This window comes from Fundulus heteroclitus, chromosome 23, assembly GCF_011125445.2.
Source record: "Fundulus heteroclitus isolate FHET01 chromosome 23, MU-UCD_Fhet_4.1, whole genome shotgun sequence".
NCBI classification, from domain to species: Eukaryota; Metazoa; Chordata; class Actinopteri; order Cyprinodontiformes; family Fundulidae; genus Fundulus; species Fundulus heteroclitus.
In genome coordinates, this window is record NC_046383.1 from 12,607,018 (window position 1) to 12,625,517 (window position 18,500).

General features: G+C 37.2%; 1 protein-coding gene across 3 annotated transcripts in view; it reads left to right on the top strand.

Moving 5' to 3' along the window:
* The window catches only part of fstl5 (follistatin-like 5), a 247,596-nt gene that overhangs the window by 77,915 nt on the left and 151,181 nt on the right, over positions 1–18,500 (top strand). For all 3 annotated transcript variants that reach the window (XM_036126902.1, XM_021320641.2, XM_021320642.2), the window contains exon 4: positions 8,337–8,585. In XM_036126902.1, the coding sequence (XP_035982795.1) occupies positions 8,337–8,585 (249 nt within the window). The remainder of the gene's footprint in view (positions 1–8,336; positions 8,586–18,500) is intronic.

Consider the following 18,500-nt stretch of genomic DNA (forward strand, 5'->3'; position numbering starts at 1 on the left):
CGCCTGCCTGTTTGGCTTTTGGCCGAAAGTAGAAGAAGGTTGAGCCGTGAACCGCTGTGCGCGCCTGTCTTTCTGTTTCCACTCCTGGCAAGTGTTGATCTGTGATTTGTATAAAATTAAAGTAAATGTACACAATGCAAAACTCACAGATCAACTGGTTTTATTTCACTATAAAACCATTGAAAGCACCCACCGATTTTTTTTTTTTTTTGTCTGGCCAGCTGTGTCCATAAAAATTTGATCGTTACATAAAAAATTTGCCCGTAATTTGGAAAATAACAGGTTCAGCAGTAAATGACAGGCTGTCCTCATTCGTATCTGGTGTCAGCTGAGCAGACAGCTGGATGTGCATGCTGACAACAAATGACTGCGCCCTTCGCTGACCCTGCTGGTGGCAAAGGATTCCTGGCTGTGCAACACAAATTCACTGAATAATCATTACGCCATGGCACCACGGGGCATTAATAAACTAGCAAATTGACTGACTCAAATCAGGTCACAGCGTTCACACTCGTATCACATATAAATCCTCTCTGATTGCTGGAGGATAAGGCAGGGCTATGTTTGGGGAAACGTTGGCGATGTGATTGAGACACTTTAAATCACTTTGTTTACACTCATATCCGACTGCGAAATTCAAGCTCCGTTATTTTTGTGCAATCTATTTTGATGGTTAACGGGTTCTCAAAGATATAATTGTTTTTTTTTTTTTTTTTTGTTAAAGCGTTTTGCTTCTGACCCTGAAAGCATGATTTTATTTTCTCTTTTTATTTTTGAATGACGTGAAAAATGTTCACGTCAAAAAAAGGTGTGTGTAATTTATTGCCTATTCTGTTTATCATTGCATTTTATTAGCAAAACCTTAACCATACCTAACTTTAACTACCTGCATAAGTGGACATCTTGTCCATTTGTTTTCCCTGTGAATGCAAAACTGAGCCAGGGGGTTTCCTCCTCCAAGCTAAATGAATTATGGATTATAATTACTCCACTCAAATATCAATCACTTCTCAATAGTTATTATTCAGCCATAAAACATTAAGCATACTGTGTGAGAGGTTTGCTGTGCCGATCTGATTGAACGTATTTATTTAACATAATATATACATTTTTCTTTTTCACTGTTTTAGTGAGAATGATTGCAAGGCATTCATTCATTTGTTAAACATTCTTTTTTATTTTATTTTCAGGGATACTGTGCATACTGTTGACTGTTATGTTTGCCCTCACTGCTTTTAATATAACAAAAGAGGAAACAAATCCACTGGAGCAAAACCCATCATTAGATTGGGCTGTCTCAGGAAAAATGTGACGTCATTGAGAATTGCCCCATTGAATTATTGAAATAACTTATTTAAGATACTCCAACTTATTGAGTTTCACCTGTGAACTAGTCTGTTCATCCCTAAAAATAACAATTTTTTAATTTACTTTAGCAAGAGTAACATAATTCATATCATGTTCATAGTTTACCATCTGTACATCTGAACATACCATTTCCCCGAATGTCAGCGATGTAGTTCTCAAATTAGGGTATGGCTTATGCCTTCAAGGTACATCTGTTTTGCTTTGCCCATATAACGTGTTTTTATATCAGCTAAACTCCCCAAAACACCTGCTCTTCTTTTTACATCTTAATGCTTTGTGAGGTCAGAAAGCTGAAGTGTGAGATTTTGACTGAAAAGTGGTCCATTTAGACTACATTTGGAATTATGGTTTGTGTAAGGTAGTGAGGTCAATGGTCAGCAAGGTGAACCGAAGAAAGCAACCTCAGTCAACAGTTCCAGCTTCTGAAGACTTTTATTTTCAACAGGATTCTGAACACTTCTCCTTTTCCTCTGAGCTTCCAAGAGCTCTGTTTTATAATCAAGTGGGAACACACCTGCACTTGAGTGGACCAAACCACAATTAAACAGAGAAAAGGAAAAACACATGAAAACTAAACAGAAAAACAAAAATACAATTATTAATCTGATTTACAAACTCCTCTATATAATAAAATGGTCTGAAAAATAAACCAGGTAATACAAAATAAGTCGAAAAGTTACTTTAAAGAAAAACAAAGCAATACTCCAAAAGAAACCCTCTAATTGGTAGAACCCAGCAAGACAATCAGTGACATCACTCCGACATTTAAGCAGGAAGTACTGGGCCGGCCCCTCCCATACTCCTGCCCTGCTGCAGATCTACAAGGACAAACAATGGTGAGTAAAAAAGGAAAACAAATATGAACATACTTTAAAACCAAATAAACAAGTTCAACCAATAATTCGGGGGTGTAGCTTTAACCTAAACATATAGATGGAAACTGCAACCTAATGCTAACACAAACAAACCCGGGATAGTAAGTGGAGTAGAGCTGCTCCCTTGAAGGATCAAGGGAGCATTGTTCAGTTAAAAGTTGTCAGAAATGTGAAGTCCTCTAATGAACATATTTGTGTACAACACATATGAAAGCATAAAAAAACTCCCAAAATCCTGTTGGGGAATTTTAGTGTTCATGTGCCATCCCGTGATTTTATTGGGCTTTATATGGCCACTACTTGGAAAACTTTCTGGAGCCACCTTGGGCGATTCAAAGTAATAAAACTGATTTTATGGCTACATTTCAAAGCTTAGCCACATTGATGCAGGCTAAACACATGAAGTCACGATATGCACACAGATGTACTCTCAAATCCTGTGCATCTGTGCTTGTCTCCAACCCATTATTCTTTTACAGACAAAACAAAAAAGTGCTGCTCTCTTGTATGTGTATGGTGTTTTTATGTATTTTGCCTTCATCAAAAAACTATTTTGCACCATTTCATGGAACCTTGAGTCCATGATGTATTCCAACCAATGTTGGAGCACAGCAACACAAATGATCATCGCGAGGTGGGGGTGGATGTTTTTTGAAAATATCTAGTTCTTGTGCACCTAATGAAAAACATTAGCCATTTAAATTTAAAGAGTTATGTAATATATTCTCTAATTAATATGCAGACTTAAGGGGAAGCTGTAAATGTTGCAATGATCTGCCTTCAAAAGCAGCCATGACACCTTGTCTAGATTGCTCGTAGCTTTGTAGGTCTTGTTCACGAGTGAGGGGAGAATAGAGATCCTGATTACAGGTGGCTGAAATGAACTTCCTACACAGTGTGACTGGGATCAGTCTTACAGTCATTCACACAGACTCCGTCATCCATGCGTTTTCTTTCTGTCACAAATAAAGGGCCATTCTACTTGTGGCATTAATTCCCATCGGTTCTGTGGCACTGCTGCAGTCCTCCACCGTCGACCATCAGAAATATGTATCAAGTCTATTTTTCTATGGCTGACTGAACAAGAGGCATACATTTCTAAAAACAAACAAACAGAAGAGCAAGACAGGAAGTCAGACATGGGAAGAGTGACACCTGGCTCACACAGCAAGATTTTAAAATTGCCGGCAGCTATTCAAAACCTGCGAGACCCCACACAATGTTATATGGTCCTTTCTATGTTAGATGGTAATAGCGGATGATCTTCCTCCCCTGGATGATATCAAAGCTAACAGAACGCCAGACCAGGTGTACCTACTATGAAGAAAAAAAAGAGAGAGAACAAAAAGTTAAAAGCTAAAATAACAACAAAAAATGCAAACTGGAGAACAGTAGGAGAACTCAGCAGAGTGAGAGAAATAGACCCTGATGTCCTCCAGCAGCCTAAGCCTATAGCAGCATAACTATAGAGATAGCTCAGGGTAACATGAGCCACTCTGACTAGAAGCTTTGTCAAAAAGGAAAGTTTTAAGGTTAGTCTTAAAAGTAGACGGGGTGTCTGCCTCACGGACCAAAATTGGGAGTTGGTTCCACAGGAGAGGAGCCTGATAGCTAAAGGATCTGCCTCCCATTCTACTTTTAGAGACTCTAGGAACCACCAGCAGACCTGCAGTCTGAGAGCGAAGTGCTCTGTTAGGAACATACGGGGTAATCAGAGCTCTGATATATGATGGAGCTTGATTATTAAGGGCTTTATACATGAGAATGAGAATTTTAAATTATATTCTTGATTTATCAGGAAGCCAATGGAGGGAAGCTAAAATATGAGAAATATGATCCCTCTTGTTGATTTTCATCAGAACTCTTGCTGCAGCATTTTGGATAAGCTGAAGACTTTGAACTGCATTTTGTGGACTTCCTGATAGTAAAGAATTACAGTAGTCCAGCCTTGAAGTGACAAATGCATGGACTAGTTTTACATCATTCCTGGACAGAGTATTTCTAATTTTGGCGATATTCTGGAGGTGAAAAAAATAAACTCTGGAAACGTTTAATGTGGGATTTAAATGACACGTCTTGGTCAAAAATCAATGTATTTCTTCACCTTTCAAGGGATAGTCAGAAGCATCATCTTGTGAAAAGCTATTTTATGGTGTGTGAACTGTGTTCTTTCAAGACTTTTTAGTGTTTATAAAAATCAAAGAGTCAGACAACAGTTTAAAATGTTAATAATTTAATTCATGAAAAGAATTCTTAATGGAACATTTCTCATCGAAATTACCTTTACAGCACCTGGACTGTAAACACCCTATAGACAGTAACAGCTTTAGTACAACACAACCTGTAGTTTTCAACTTTGCTCATCTTGTTTTTATTCCTGGATGTGTCTACCTTTCAAATTGAATAACCTTTCCAGTGTTTCTGTCCCAGATGTTTTTAAGGGCCACTTTGTTGCAAGACATGTTGGTTTCTGCCTGGCACAGACTTTTCCAAACCAAATCATTCCGTCACGTGTTCATTGAAATGCAAACGGAGGGCATACATTATAGTAAGTTAGCAATGTAAGATTTTCAATTCAATTCAGTTGATTTATATGGCACTAATTCACAACATGTCATCTTAAGGCGATTTAAAAAGTCAATTCAATCAAACCATTTTCACAAATTGGTCATGAAGTTTTCTATCTCTGGAAACTCTGCAGATTGCACAAAGTCATTACCTTTTGTGTTGTTTCATGGTTAAATTTCTTTGAATCACTTGCACAATGCACTGAAGACCTTGGATTGCATGCATGGTCGAGTTTTTTTTTTTAAAATGACTTCAGTAAAATACCTAGATCGGAGGATATCATGAAGCAGGAATATGACTCAGAAATTCAAGCAAACTTTGATTGCAGTATTTGCTACAGTACTTGTGTCTCAGTTAGACTATAAAATAAACCTGATCGTAAACCTTGCAAAAAAAGTCAGCAGAGCTTTAAAGATATGGCTTCTTGAAGTATCAGGTTGAAAGTGTAAATGGTTTCTAAGTTGCTGTTAAAACATAATCTACAGAGGACCTCTGCACGATTAACAGTAGACTTCCAGCATTTCCTCATTAACTGCAGAAATGTTGCTTTTCAGATCTTTTTTCTTCAGGATTTGGCTAAAACAGAAATCCTTCAACAAAGATAATTACTCAGAGTTCTGGTTGCTGAACTTTGTAGAATAATCCCCCACAGATACATCTTCAACCATTTAAAAAAATTCAGGGGATGGATAATGGTCAGGGCTCCAGTTGGACCCATTTTCAGCCTGGGAGTTCAATTCTTGAGTTTGGCCAACTGTTTGATACAGTCATACGTACCTTAGTATATGTAGCTGTGAAAATACCTCTATGGACCTTTGTGTATTTATATATAAATTTGTAAAAATAACAATTTTGAGTCAATAGAAACTAATGTTGCTTTCTAATTAAGGTCACAACAATGTTATTTCACACTTTTTTTCTGTAGACCTCTGAGATCTAAAACAAATACTTTCTAATTGAAAATAAAATTTGATTCCCTTTCCTTTTAGTGCCTTTACTAACAGAAAAGGACAAATCACAAACAGTCAATGGTAAAATGTTTGTATAAAAGCTAAACTAAATTGATCCTGTGACCATTTACAAATTGAAATACAATCATTGACCTATGCCATCAACATCACGTTCCTGTCCCCAGTGATCATCAAGGTGACGTGTACTGCAGATTAACACATTATTGTGACAAGGTGTGAGACGATTACTTTAATTGCTTTTAGCAAGGCAATAATTTGCTAAATTAGGAGAGAATGCGATTTCAGTGTTCAAATATTTTCTGACCAATGATGATGAAGACGGATATGCTGCTTTAGACTACAAGCATTGCATTCTGCTATAACCTAAAGAACAGTGGCTACAAACCCCCAGGATCTGGGTCCAAACCCCAGAGCGCTCACCATGGCTGTAAGGTTGTGGGCTCACACCAATGCAGCACCCCCCCCCCCCCTTTTTAGGGGGATGCTTTATCATCATGGGGGAAACCTCTCATTCCTCCTGGTGTCCCTCCCTCCTCAGACTGTCGATCTGAAGGCAAAACCTCAGAGGAGTTTCAACATGGAGCTCGGTGTGAGGCTGTCATCTGGCGTTTAGAACTGCAATCAAATTGGCTTTTTAACAAACTCTCTTAATGTGGACAACATCTGTGCTCTTTATTTCTGATTTTCACATTTAATAAACTCTTCTCTGCAAGTTTTTTTTTCACAGTTTCTTTGCTTTTTCTCCATGGTTGCCATTTCAAAAAACAAAAAAAAAAAAAAAAAAAACACGATGAGCTGACCTATTTTTAATTCACATGGACACTCATGAGTGCTTTGCATCGACCATTTAGGGCTGACTCGGGCATGTAGACGGCAGAACATGAGGCAGTATCAGGTACACAGATGATCGGGTACAGCTGTGATCTATGAAGGGGAATTGTGTTGGAGGGTGAGGGTTTTTCCTCTTTATAAGGAATATCCACTGATAGCTTGGTTAACAGCCTTTTTGGCCCATGATTTCTTGAATCTGTTAACCAGTGCTGTTACATTATATTCAAGGTGGGTTTATCAGAAGCCCCCCTGGCATGCACATGTCATATGCATCAAGTCTTTACTCTTTAGCTTAATAATGGTACTTTCTACATTATGCTCCCTCCTCACCGTTGTTTCAGTTGCTAACATACACTTTTATGCTTTTCATTATTCTACAAAAGTTAATGTTGCAGAGAAGTTTTCTGATTAGGATTTAGTTAATATATTTTTCTTTATATTCTTGAAATTATGCCTTTGTAAACTGCAATACCAACATGTGGATTCTACTTCAATTGCTTAGTTGCATTAATTTGTACCTTAAATACTTAATTTTTCATGTTAAACCTATAGCTTCTGTAATTTTATAAGGCCATTTTAAACGTGATTATTTGTTCCACACAGATGACATTTGTGCAATAACAGCAATTTTTGAGTTGATGCATAAACCTGAAGTGATCTGCAGAAAGTAAGCCAATGGTACTTTCTTTTTTGGCATGTCTGCTGGCCTCTTTCGGCGCTCCTAACTTACTTTTTCACAGTCGTCACTTGCACTCCTTTTAAATAAACTCTCAAAGCGAGGTGTTTAATTGAAAAACAAATACTCTGTTTGCCACCTTTTTCAGCACTTTTCACTTTAATAATTGCTTTCTCCATCGTTTTCTAACATTACCCATCTACTCATGCATGAAATGCAGCCATACACTACACTTACATAAAGCATGTAATAAGTCTGGCAGTCAGCCATTGTAATGAAATTTGGATTTTAACTCATCCTGGGCAGGAAGCATATTGATTAGACAATTATTGAAAATGGCAACCCTTGATATTTTGAGAAGAAATAAGCTTTTATCCTCTTTTAATTGTCCAAGGACAGTTCATAAAAGGTAAAAATGTGTAGTGTCTGCATTCATTTGACTGTCTTGCATTTTCCATGAAACAAAACAGTTTAAATACACCAAGATGATACGCTTTTAGGTGCAAGGCCATGTCTGAAAAAGTTGATGATATAATTTAGCACTTTTGAATGGGACTTCTTTCTCGTCCTTTGTTGGTATGTCTTCAATGAAAAAATATTTTTGAAACTTGACTCACCAGTAAAATACTTTGGAATAGTCATTAAACCACCAAAAACCTTCCTAAAATACGCAATCTGAGACACTGAAGCAAAAATCAGTATCACCTGAAGATGGTTTTCTTTGCAAGTAAATGAAATTCAAGTTTGTGAAAAAAATACAAGTCATTTGAGTGGTGCCTTTGTCCACATAATACAGTTTTTTTGTTGAGGATTTAGATTTCATTTCTTGCACTAGTTCTGCACCTGACTGACGGTGGATCTGTGGAGAAATAAACCTTCCAGTACTGTCAGGGCTTTGCTACCACGAAGCCTGTGAATTGCTTAAATTATATTCATCTGAAAATAGAAGCTTAAATCCGGGGCCTTTTTTTTCCCTGGCAGATGCATAAATGCATCAAAACGTAAATGGATTTATTTTCTCTCATTGTGTTTTTTTTTTTTCTTTAGGTTTTATGGGACACCGCAGCTATCCAGGTCAATGTGAGCACAAGTACTGCGGCTTGGGACGCCATTGTGTGGTCAACCATGAAACTGACCAAGGGGAGTGCAGGTGTTTGGATCACTGTAAACCACACTACAAACCAGTGTGTGGTTCAGATGGGAAGCTGTACCAGAACCACTGCGAGCTCCACCGGGCCTCCTGTCTCCGAGGACACAGGATCACCATCATGCACAGTGAGGAGTGCTTCTACAAAGGTAAGTGATTTGTGTGACCTTTCTTTGGCGGTGCAGCATCTGGCTGAGTCTTTATTGTAAGGCCGTTAAAATTGGCGCTGCAAGAATTAGGGATTTAATTATGTTTGAATTTACAATGAGAAAAAAGGACAGTGCGTATTTGCTGTATATGCGACTCCCCATACATAAAAACTGTATCACAGTCCAATCGGGTTACAAAGAGAAAACCTTAAAGCAGCATCCTCACTGAGAATGTTGTCAACAAAAACTATCTTGATTTCTTAAGCTTTATTGCATCCTTGATGATCATGGTAAATATATTTAACACATGCAGAACCCTCTCTGGTGTATTAGCAACAAAGATGGCACACAGCCACCCAAACTGTGATTTACTGGCAAAGCAACTCTCCTTCAACACAGCATAGATGTTGCAACGTCGAGTACAAAGGACACAGTCTGAAAATAGTTTTGCAGCTCTTTTTGAAATGCACAACTCTGTTTAAAATTAGGGGCAGGTTGTGGTGCTGCAATTCTTCATATTTCCCTAGAGAAGGTTGACTGTTCTCCACCGTGGTGTGTGTATAAACACACCAATTATTTCCAGACCCATAAAATGAGGCCCTTATCCATCCTTATGATCCAAGACATCATTGAAATAAGAGCTCCTGACACAGTTGTTCCTTTCTGGGCGAGGAAACAAAGCAGCAAAGCACACTTGCAGAGAGCAAATGCATAATGTAACAAGTTTTTCTTTCTTTTGTTTTCTTGTTTACTTGTTAACTTTGAAAGGTAAATTCATAGAGACAAGGAATGATTCTTAGATCTATATAATATATAGATCTAAGAATCCTCAATATTATTGTCCCACATGAAACCTTCTGTAGCTGCCAAAATAAAGCAAGCAGCACATCAAACTGCAAACGCAGTTGCACAAAATCTTAAGTTAGACATAAAAGATGCCAATACAGTCCAGAAAAAATAAATTGCCAGCACACACAGTAACTCATCCCAACGGGTTCACATGTGATGGCATACATCAGGAGTGTAAAAACAGCTAATGTTAACAATCAGGACCTGAGCGTCATCTCAATCACAGAAAAAGGCTTGGAGATCAATGATACCCTGGTGAGTGACTGTTGTAATCAGCCTTTCTCGTGCTCAGACCGCCTCTTCCCTCCTTTTCAACACCCGGTATTCACAATGCAGAATGGGATATTTGACCAATGTCACACAATCAATATTAGATCAACGGGAGCCAAAGGAGGACTAAAAGATACACAACTTCTCTTTTTTTGCCCTCCATTTCATTCCTTGTTCAGTCTCGCCAGGTTTTCTTTTCACTGTGACTGATAGGTAATCAATTATTCAGTGGAGGAGTACTCCAGGGAGAGGACAGTTTTATCCCATTTTGGCTGATCTGAAACCCCTGGAGTAGGCTTCAAATTTAGAAATGTAAAAACAAATTAAATAAAAAGGTGTTTATTTAATGTTTTTTTCCAGTTTGAATTTTTTTATTGGACAACAAGGATTTCTCAAACTCACATAGTTGCAGCAATTTGTTTGTGACAATGAAAAGGAACAATGAATGTCAAATACAGGACCGCTGTGTGAGGACTGGGTTGACTGTGAGGGTTTTGAGATGAAATAAAGGTCCACTGTAGCACCTGCTGCTTGTTGGGAAGAGTACTGTACAAATGTTGCATGCTTTCATATCAGAGCCTCAAGGGATCAATGATTATGTAACAATGGACTTTATTTGGGAATATGTATTTTAGATGTAAAAAAAAAAATACAATAAAAATAACATAAGATGTTTAGTTTTTATAACTTTAAATAAAATATTGTCACACATATGTTGGCATGTTGTTTATGCTGCAATGCATTCTGGGTAAATTATGTATACTAGGTCCTTTAGAGCTAGCACCAGCTAGCCAAAACAGCAATGTATAACGTTGAACCTTTTCAGTTTGAGCCAGAGCATGTTGAAACTGATGACAATGTAGTAATAATAATAATAATAATAATAATAATAATAATAATAATAATAATAATAATAATAATATTTAATAATAATAATATTTAATAATAATAATAATAATAATAATAATAATAATAATAATAATAATAATAATAATAATAAAAAGTTGCCTATCTCTGATGTTTCTCCTAGCGTCTTTCGCTTGTCGGCACAGAACGGCATGGCAGCTAGACTTAAACTGAGCGAGGGTAATGGCAACATGTTAACTCCTTTATCATTCATAGTAAAAAAATTACTCAAAGTCTGGGTATGGGTCAAAGTGTGGGTCCTTCGGAAGTTGTCTTCTTCCAACAGCTTTTTCCTATTGCACTTTTCTCTTTTTTCAAGAGGGAAGCGATGAAGACTCACATCAGTTTTTGTTGATTTTAGTTTTGAAATTACAGCCAACAGCAACACAATGTGGCGTTGTCTAAATTTACACTAGTCAAAATTAAACACAGTAAACAACTTGTATCATACTGTAGGTTCCAATTCAGTAGGACCTAACCTCGTCATTACCTCAGCATGCATTGCGTACGTGAAAAAAATACCAACCTCCATGGGTGAAAGATAGAACAAAGGATAGACGATTTTTGAAGTAATTATGAGTTTTTATGTATCACAGACAACATTAATTTAAGTTAACAGGAAAACTGCAACATATTTAGGCCAACATGTTCAAATAATTGGGGATCCCTTTAAAGTCCCCAGTAACTTCCCAACATGTTCCCTTATCAGTAAAGGTTTCAATAACATGATTATTGAAGGGATCTAAATACTTATTACACATAGTGCCAAAGCTGCTAGGTTGGACACAGTGCTTTTATGTGATTATTTTCCATACTGCTATCCCTTGTAAAGTTTTTTTTTCTTTCCTTTAGATTGTCCTTCAGAGTTTTTGCTTTACTATATTCACTTTCAGAGTTATTTGGTTAAACTTTCATTCAGCAGAGTTCATATTTAATTTAATTGTTGATGATAAATGTAACACTTTCCCTACTGCCCCAACAAACATGCAGGCTGCTAACTCAACTATAGTGCATTCATTTTCAGTTTGAAAGTGCATCCAAGCTAGGCTTGGCAACACTAGCTGGCATATTCAGACCAACATGTTGATCATGTCTTTCATGGTGGCCAGTACATAAAAACCAAAACAGTAAGGTGATCCCTAATTTAAATAGCATTTTAAATCTCTGTATCCTTGCCTCCACCAAATGTCTAAGCCTCTGTAATATAGGCATGCACAGAGAGAGAAAAAAGAACAAACAATCATTTGAAATTATTCGTTTTTACATCGTTATAATTACATTGGCTGGCAGTTACCCACCCCCTCTGGCCCACAGGAGCACACAGCGTTAACGCAGCATAACGGCAATGTAGTGACTGGGTAATAAATTATGAAGCACCGCTGTTTGACAGCCCTGGTACTGCTCTGGTTGCTCTAAATGTACAGTATTCTTTGTCCAGAACACCTGATTCAAATTATAACCATGTCATAGAATTAAGTAGAAAGCTTTTAATGAATCAACACTTTAAAGCTGCTATAATGTTATAACGTCATGTTAGTCTCTCTCTTTAAGAACTGAGGTACTTTGTAAGAACTGATATATTTTGTAACAGCTGCAAAAAGACCCAGTGTATTAAAATAGCTTAAACTGATTGAGTTTTACAACCAGAGGCTGTTTTTAAATGAACTGTCAGCCCCAGATGGATGGGCCCCTTCTCTAATGCTCTGCTTGCCGCACACTTTTATCCACATTTTGTGTAGGTTGGCTAAACAAAGGGGAATGTGAAATAATCTGTATAATCTTTGTGACCTCTTTTCAGTAAGGTATAGTCCTAACTTGTCAAAAAACTAATGCAAACTTAATTTTAATTGGCTGAAGTAATGCAGTTTTAGAACATGTTCTTGCTCAGTTTCAGAATCTTCTTAAGTTACAGAATAACTCTTTGAAACTCAGAACAAAAACTTGATGTATTACCAAACTTGAGAACTAAAGAAAAGGGGGTTTGCCCATTTCAAAAAACAAGGCTGTACAATGCTAATGTCCAACATTTATCTCACTTCTGCATCAACGTATGTGTGATTTTTTTTATGTCTACTCTGTGAAAGCATTGTTTGATTGGTTTAGCTTGTCTGACATCAATACCATTGTCTGTGTCCAGCCAGGTGTATCAGAAAATAAGCAGGGAAAACTATGAATCAACTCTGCTAGTTGTTTGGGACAAGCTTCAGGCAGATGTGATGGTAAAACATCCAATTTACGCAAAGACCCACAGATTTTAAGGGAATCGTGTATAACGGCGCTGTCCAGGGTGCTAGTCTCATCTCCGGTACTGGGTCCTGAATCAACAGTATTAGTCCAATATTCTCAGAAGCATAGTAAGGATTTAGCAAGGCTTTAACTGTGTTTTTCTTATATGCTCCTGTGTGGAAATGATGTAATTATGTTCAGAGGTTTGTTTTAAGACTAAGAGCCTGAAGATTTTTGCTGGAATCGGGGTGTGATAATAGGACTCAGGACTAAGACCTGATCCCTGGGAAAAAATGGCGCTCCTCAGCACGATGCTCAAACAAACACTTAATTTTTTTGCCTGGCTAATAAATAGTGCTGCATACAGTTTATGTCTAAAGCCATTCACAAAATCGATCAAGTTACTAGGAGGATCTGACTCCTTGCTGTTGTTTACTGAAGCTTCTAAAGAACCTTTAATGGTGTGCGTGCAATGACTAAAGCCCGCTCTCTCCTGAGCACTGGTTTTAGTCAAAATATACTATTTTACCCGTATGCCAAAATCTTGTAGGCTGTAACGTTAGAACATGCGCATCATATACAGAGACAAATCCTTCTCAGTGCAGCCGAGTGAGATTTGACTCCCAAGCTTAGGACCTTTGCTGCGTGTCTTTCTACTTCTCTCTCTCTGTCTGTCCACCCTTGCTTGGTAGTAACTATAGATAAAAGCTGCTAGCACCACATAAACCTACAAAAATGGGTCCTCCTTCCACATGTTATTTTTTTCATCCCATACATATGTTTGTGGCAAACTTAAAGAGGACTTCTTATGGCTTTGTCTCCTCAATAACATTTGTCCTGTCCACTCATCCTTAAAGGCTAGATTTGTGGATTCCAGGGCTAATACTTGTCCTTTTTACTGTTTCCTCCATCTGAACTGTGAATGCGTAACGCTCCTCAGAGTTGCAATGGGGCTCTTGGCTGCTTCTCGAAATAGTTTTCTCCTTCCAGACTTGGTAGGTTTGTCATGGTGCCATCTTCTTTCCAGATGATGGATTGAACTGAGCAAAATATGGATGTATTACACACACAGCCACTCACCCACCCATACAAATATTACAAATGGTTGAAAGTCATACAAACACGGGCTCCTATTTCATTAATGTGGCCTGTCTAATCTGATGCCGTCTTGATTTGATAGTCAATCACATATCTTCTTCAGATAGACTATTAGTAGAGAAAAACTGCCTTGGCAACCAGCTTCCTAATATTGGTGTATCTGAAATGCCAACACATGTGTTCGCCTTGATTGCTTCCCAAAATTATTGTTACACATTTACCTACATTTATTTTGGGGTATACAATTATAAAAGGCTGAATGCATATGAATTTCACACTTTTCGAATTTGTTTTTGTAAATATTCTGGAAATTAAAAGTTTTAATTCTGCTTCTTTTTTATAGTTTTGTAGTGCTTTGTGTTGGTTGACCACCAACAATCCCAATAAAATCAACGAATGTTTCTGTTTGGGATGAAATATGAAAAAAGTATAAGGAGCGTGAATACTTTTGGCAAGCATCTGTAGAGCTTATGATGCCATGCTATTCCTTCATTCAGAGAAGCCATGAGATGATGCCGATATTTACCATATTCATGCTTTAATGAGACAACATATCATCAGCAGACATGCAGAGGGCATGTCTTGATCAATGAAGTAATTCTGCCTCGCATTAATTTAAGAGACGGACGATTAGTCCCCCGAGCAAGTTCAATCTTTGAGTCATTGACTGATTGCTTTAGAAGTGACATCCATATGGAAAGAAGTTGAATCACTATCGGTTTTGGTCCCAGCTGGATGATTTTAATTTTTATAACACGGAAATGGACAGGCCTTATCAGCCAGACCCTCACGGTGCCTCTTATCTCTTGTGGAAGACAGGGTAAAAAATGACAGCCATGTGTTGACTTAAGTTTCTCATTAGCACTGGGGAAAGGATCTGACCCCCATTTTCCTCTTGCATAGCAAGGTAACTTAACCAGGATCAGATCTGATGGAATATTAAGTGGTGCACAAAAGCCTGACTGATCTGCAAAGGGCAATGTGCATATGATGGCGAATATTTTTTTTATTTAATTTTTTTTAAACCTGTGATCACTCTGAGCAGAGACCACAGGAGCTAAGGATGTGGCAAATCAAGCAACAGCTTTCCTACACATTCAGTTATCAGGCACATCATAGATTTTGATAGCCACTGCTCCTGATAAATCTATTTTACCACCGCCTCTAGATTTATTATTTATTGCTTTGTTGCCTTGCATCATATACTTATCTCCCAGCTGATCAAAGTTTCATTCATTCGTTTCTGTTTCTATATATTGCATCATATCTGTATAAAGTGAAATGCACTTTCGTATAATATAAAAATATAAACGTTACCTCCTTAATTTTTCACAATTGGAATATATTTAAATCTATATATGTGTGCACACGGAAGCATCATACAATTTATCTTTTAGTTATAGTTTACAGTACCTAGAGTGTAGAAGCTTTTTAGAATTAAATCTATTATAAATCTAATAAGTGGTTATAGCTATTGGGAATCACATTAGTTACATTAACTTTTTTAAAATAACACTGTTAATAAATTGTTTGATAAGCTCTTTACACTGGATATGTTTGTTCTGCTTTTTGTATCATCTAAATTACCAAAATAGTTTCAGACAAAACAAGTTGACGAAATTTTAAATTAAATTAAATTGTCCTATTGAATCTGACCCTGTTGAGTCATTCTAGGAAGAATAACGTCTTAGAGCTGACTGACTGGTATTCCTGATTGTTTTTCGCAGGCTGGCTGTTCAGATCAATGGACAATGCATTATGCTGAAGTGATGCAAGTCTGTCATGCCTTTTACCAACCACCGAATCCAAGCCAACCGGTTATTTCCTTGGACAGGAATGCTCTAAAGTGCTTGACTCTATCCCCAATTCTCTTAGAAAACCAAATTAGATGGGGCTTTAAATCATTTTCTATGAATTGAGGAATATCTTGCTGCAAATGTTGGGGCATCTGTGGATGCTCAAGAATTAGTCTCACCCTCTGAATGGTCTCATGTTTGCATTTTCAGTCAAGCTATTGCTCTTTATGACATTCCCTGTCATGTTGACACTCAAGATTAGGTAAACTTTCCAACGTTGGACAACAAAGCAGTACATTTCTTCTTAGCTTACTGTTCACCCACCACTGACCTACCCCACAGCGGCTCTGTCTGATATTTAGTAACATATAGTATTCAGAAAGTATATCTGACATGACTTTCCATTTAAGCTTGTACCAACATAAAACAAAATGAAATGTTATATCTGTGCTATATAATCTTTAAGAAATGCCATTTTTTATCTTGTATTTGAAGTCCAAATCAATGTGACTCCAGGTAATGAAGAAAATGAATTGAGCTGTGCAAAAAAAATCAAAGGATTGGCAGGTGTAGTGATATGATAAGGCACACAGATGGACAGAGACAGTTAACCCTTTGTGAGCAAAGGGGGAAGAAATCTTATTTTACATCATCACTGAGATGGAAAGTCAGTTTGACATTTTGCAATAATGGGTAGATGGTCCTCGAATCAAGAGAAAACCATTTCAGACACAAAAGGTTTGAAGCTGCTTATCTATTTTCTTCACTCAAAACTGCACATTTAACGTTTAAGGCGTCCCTCAATTTAAATTAGGCCCACCTAAAGAGATATTTTTTTAACATTATTGTGAAATGAAAAAAAAAAAAAACAGATCTCTTGCTTAATTAACCAATTCTCTATCAGATTCAACTCAGGACTTTGGCTGCATATGTAGAACATTTTTAACCCTGTTTCTGTAAAATAAATAAATACATTTTAATTTTTTAGATAACATGTTTTATTTTTAATATCAAGCAATGTATGGAACCTTGGCTGAACATTCTTAATTAGACTTTCTTTTGTAAAAGTAGCTCCTTGCTTAAATGCCGTACTTTTGTTTGTAGCTGCATCCCTGGCGTTCAAACAAACTCTTCATAGATCTCTCCCCTGAGCTCAGCCAAGAAAAAAAAAAAACATGCTCGTGAAGCATCACAGTTTTTGCCCTCCAGAGACCCTCTACCTTAACGATGTGTCTTCGCATTTCCCACCGGAGAGTCACTCCAGTGAACTCAGCCTGTGCGCTGTAAGGAGAATTAGAACCTCCTGTGTGTTCTTGCCTTCTTTTAATGACTCTTGTGGTGCCATTAATGCTGCAACCCCTGCACGAGCCCTGGCACTGTCATCGACAGCAGAGCCAGAGTACAAGCCCCTCATTAAAATCCAGACCTGTGAATCATTAAGTTTGCAAGGACGTCCAAGCCATTGTCAGCTACAAGGTCTCCATGCCTGTTGACTTTGAAGTTGGTTTGTGTACTTTGTGATGTATTTTGCTGTTAAAGTAGACATTGGGGTCTGTTTTCATGTTTTTATCCTCACAAGAAAAAGGCTTGCATGACGAAGGGAGTTATTTTGTGACACAAAACAGCACTGCTTATTAGTAGTTAAAGCTTTTTATCTGGTACTTGCTACAATATGCTACAACACCTTTTGTTAATGACCACACTTTGGCCAAGTTGTCGGTGGGAAGAAGATTTCAACTGCTCGAACTACAACTTTTGAAGACCTTTTCCCATCTCTTTAATTTAAAGAAGTTGCATAGTTGCACTTTATTTCAATCTCAACGTTACTTAGATAAAAAATATTTTGTGTGTGTGTGTATGTATGTATGTATGTATGTATGTGGAAAGAAGGAAGCTAGAGAGAATAGGTGTTTAGAGCTCATTTCATCCACATTTGGCCAAAAATGAGTGTTAACTTAGAGCTTGTCTTCTAACAAAGTTTGTTTGACCACATGCTGTTCTAAGCCTCCAATAAAAATTACCTCTGATGAAAAAAAAAAAAAACATTCACCATTCTTTTTGGTGTGTGAACATGGTGAAATGATTTTCTTAACATACACTTTTCTGAAGCAATACATTTTTAATTGTTAATGTAACAATTTTGGAAACCTGAATTCAATTCAGACGGTGCAAATTCCCAACAAATGCCATCTCAGGATAATCAGATAATTCCTATATATTGCTATACAATATTAAAGTTAAAATCAAAGGCCAACTTTACTGCAGAATGATATCCGGTGAAATTCAGTTTGCTATTTAGTTAAAAGGACATTGATTTAAAAGTAATTAATTTAGCAATAGTCTTTCCTGCTGATCAAGCATGTGGCAAAAGTGGAAAGGAACAACCCAGAAACATTGATATAGTGGTATATTAAATAGGAAAGAAAATATAGACACCAATGAATGCTCTGTGTTCTCTGTTAGAGGTGTGGTTGGTAAAAAAAAAAAAAAAAAAAAAAAAAAAAACCAAACAAGAAAAGCTCCGAGCCAGTAGTGGAGTGGATTATAAGATAAGGAAATATATAGCTAATCACAACAGTAACTGTTAATGAACTTGTCCAAAAAAATAAAATTTGTTCTAATTTAACAAAAGAGGCCAAAGTTATCATCGATAAGGGGAAAAAAAACTTTACTGCCAGTGATTGCTCAGCTGATGGTCCCCTCCAAGGAGCTGACACAACTAACCCCAAACACTAAACCTGACACACCTTACAGGATGAAAAAAAAATCT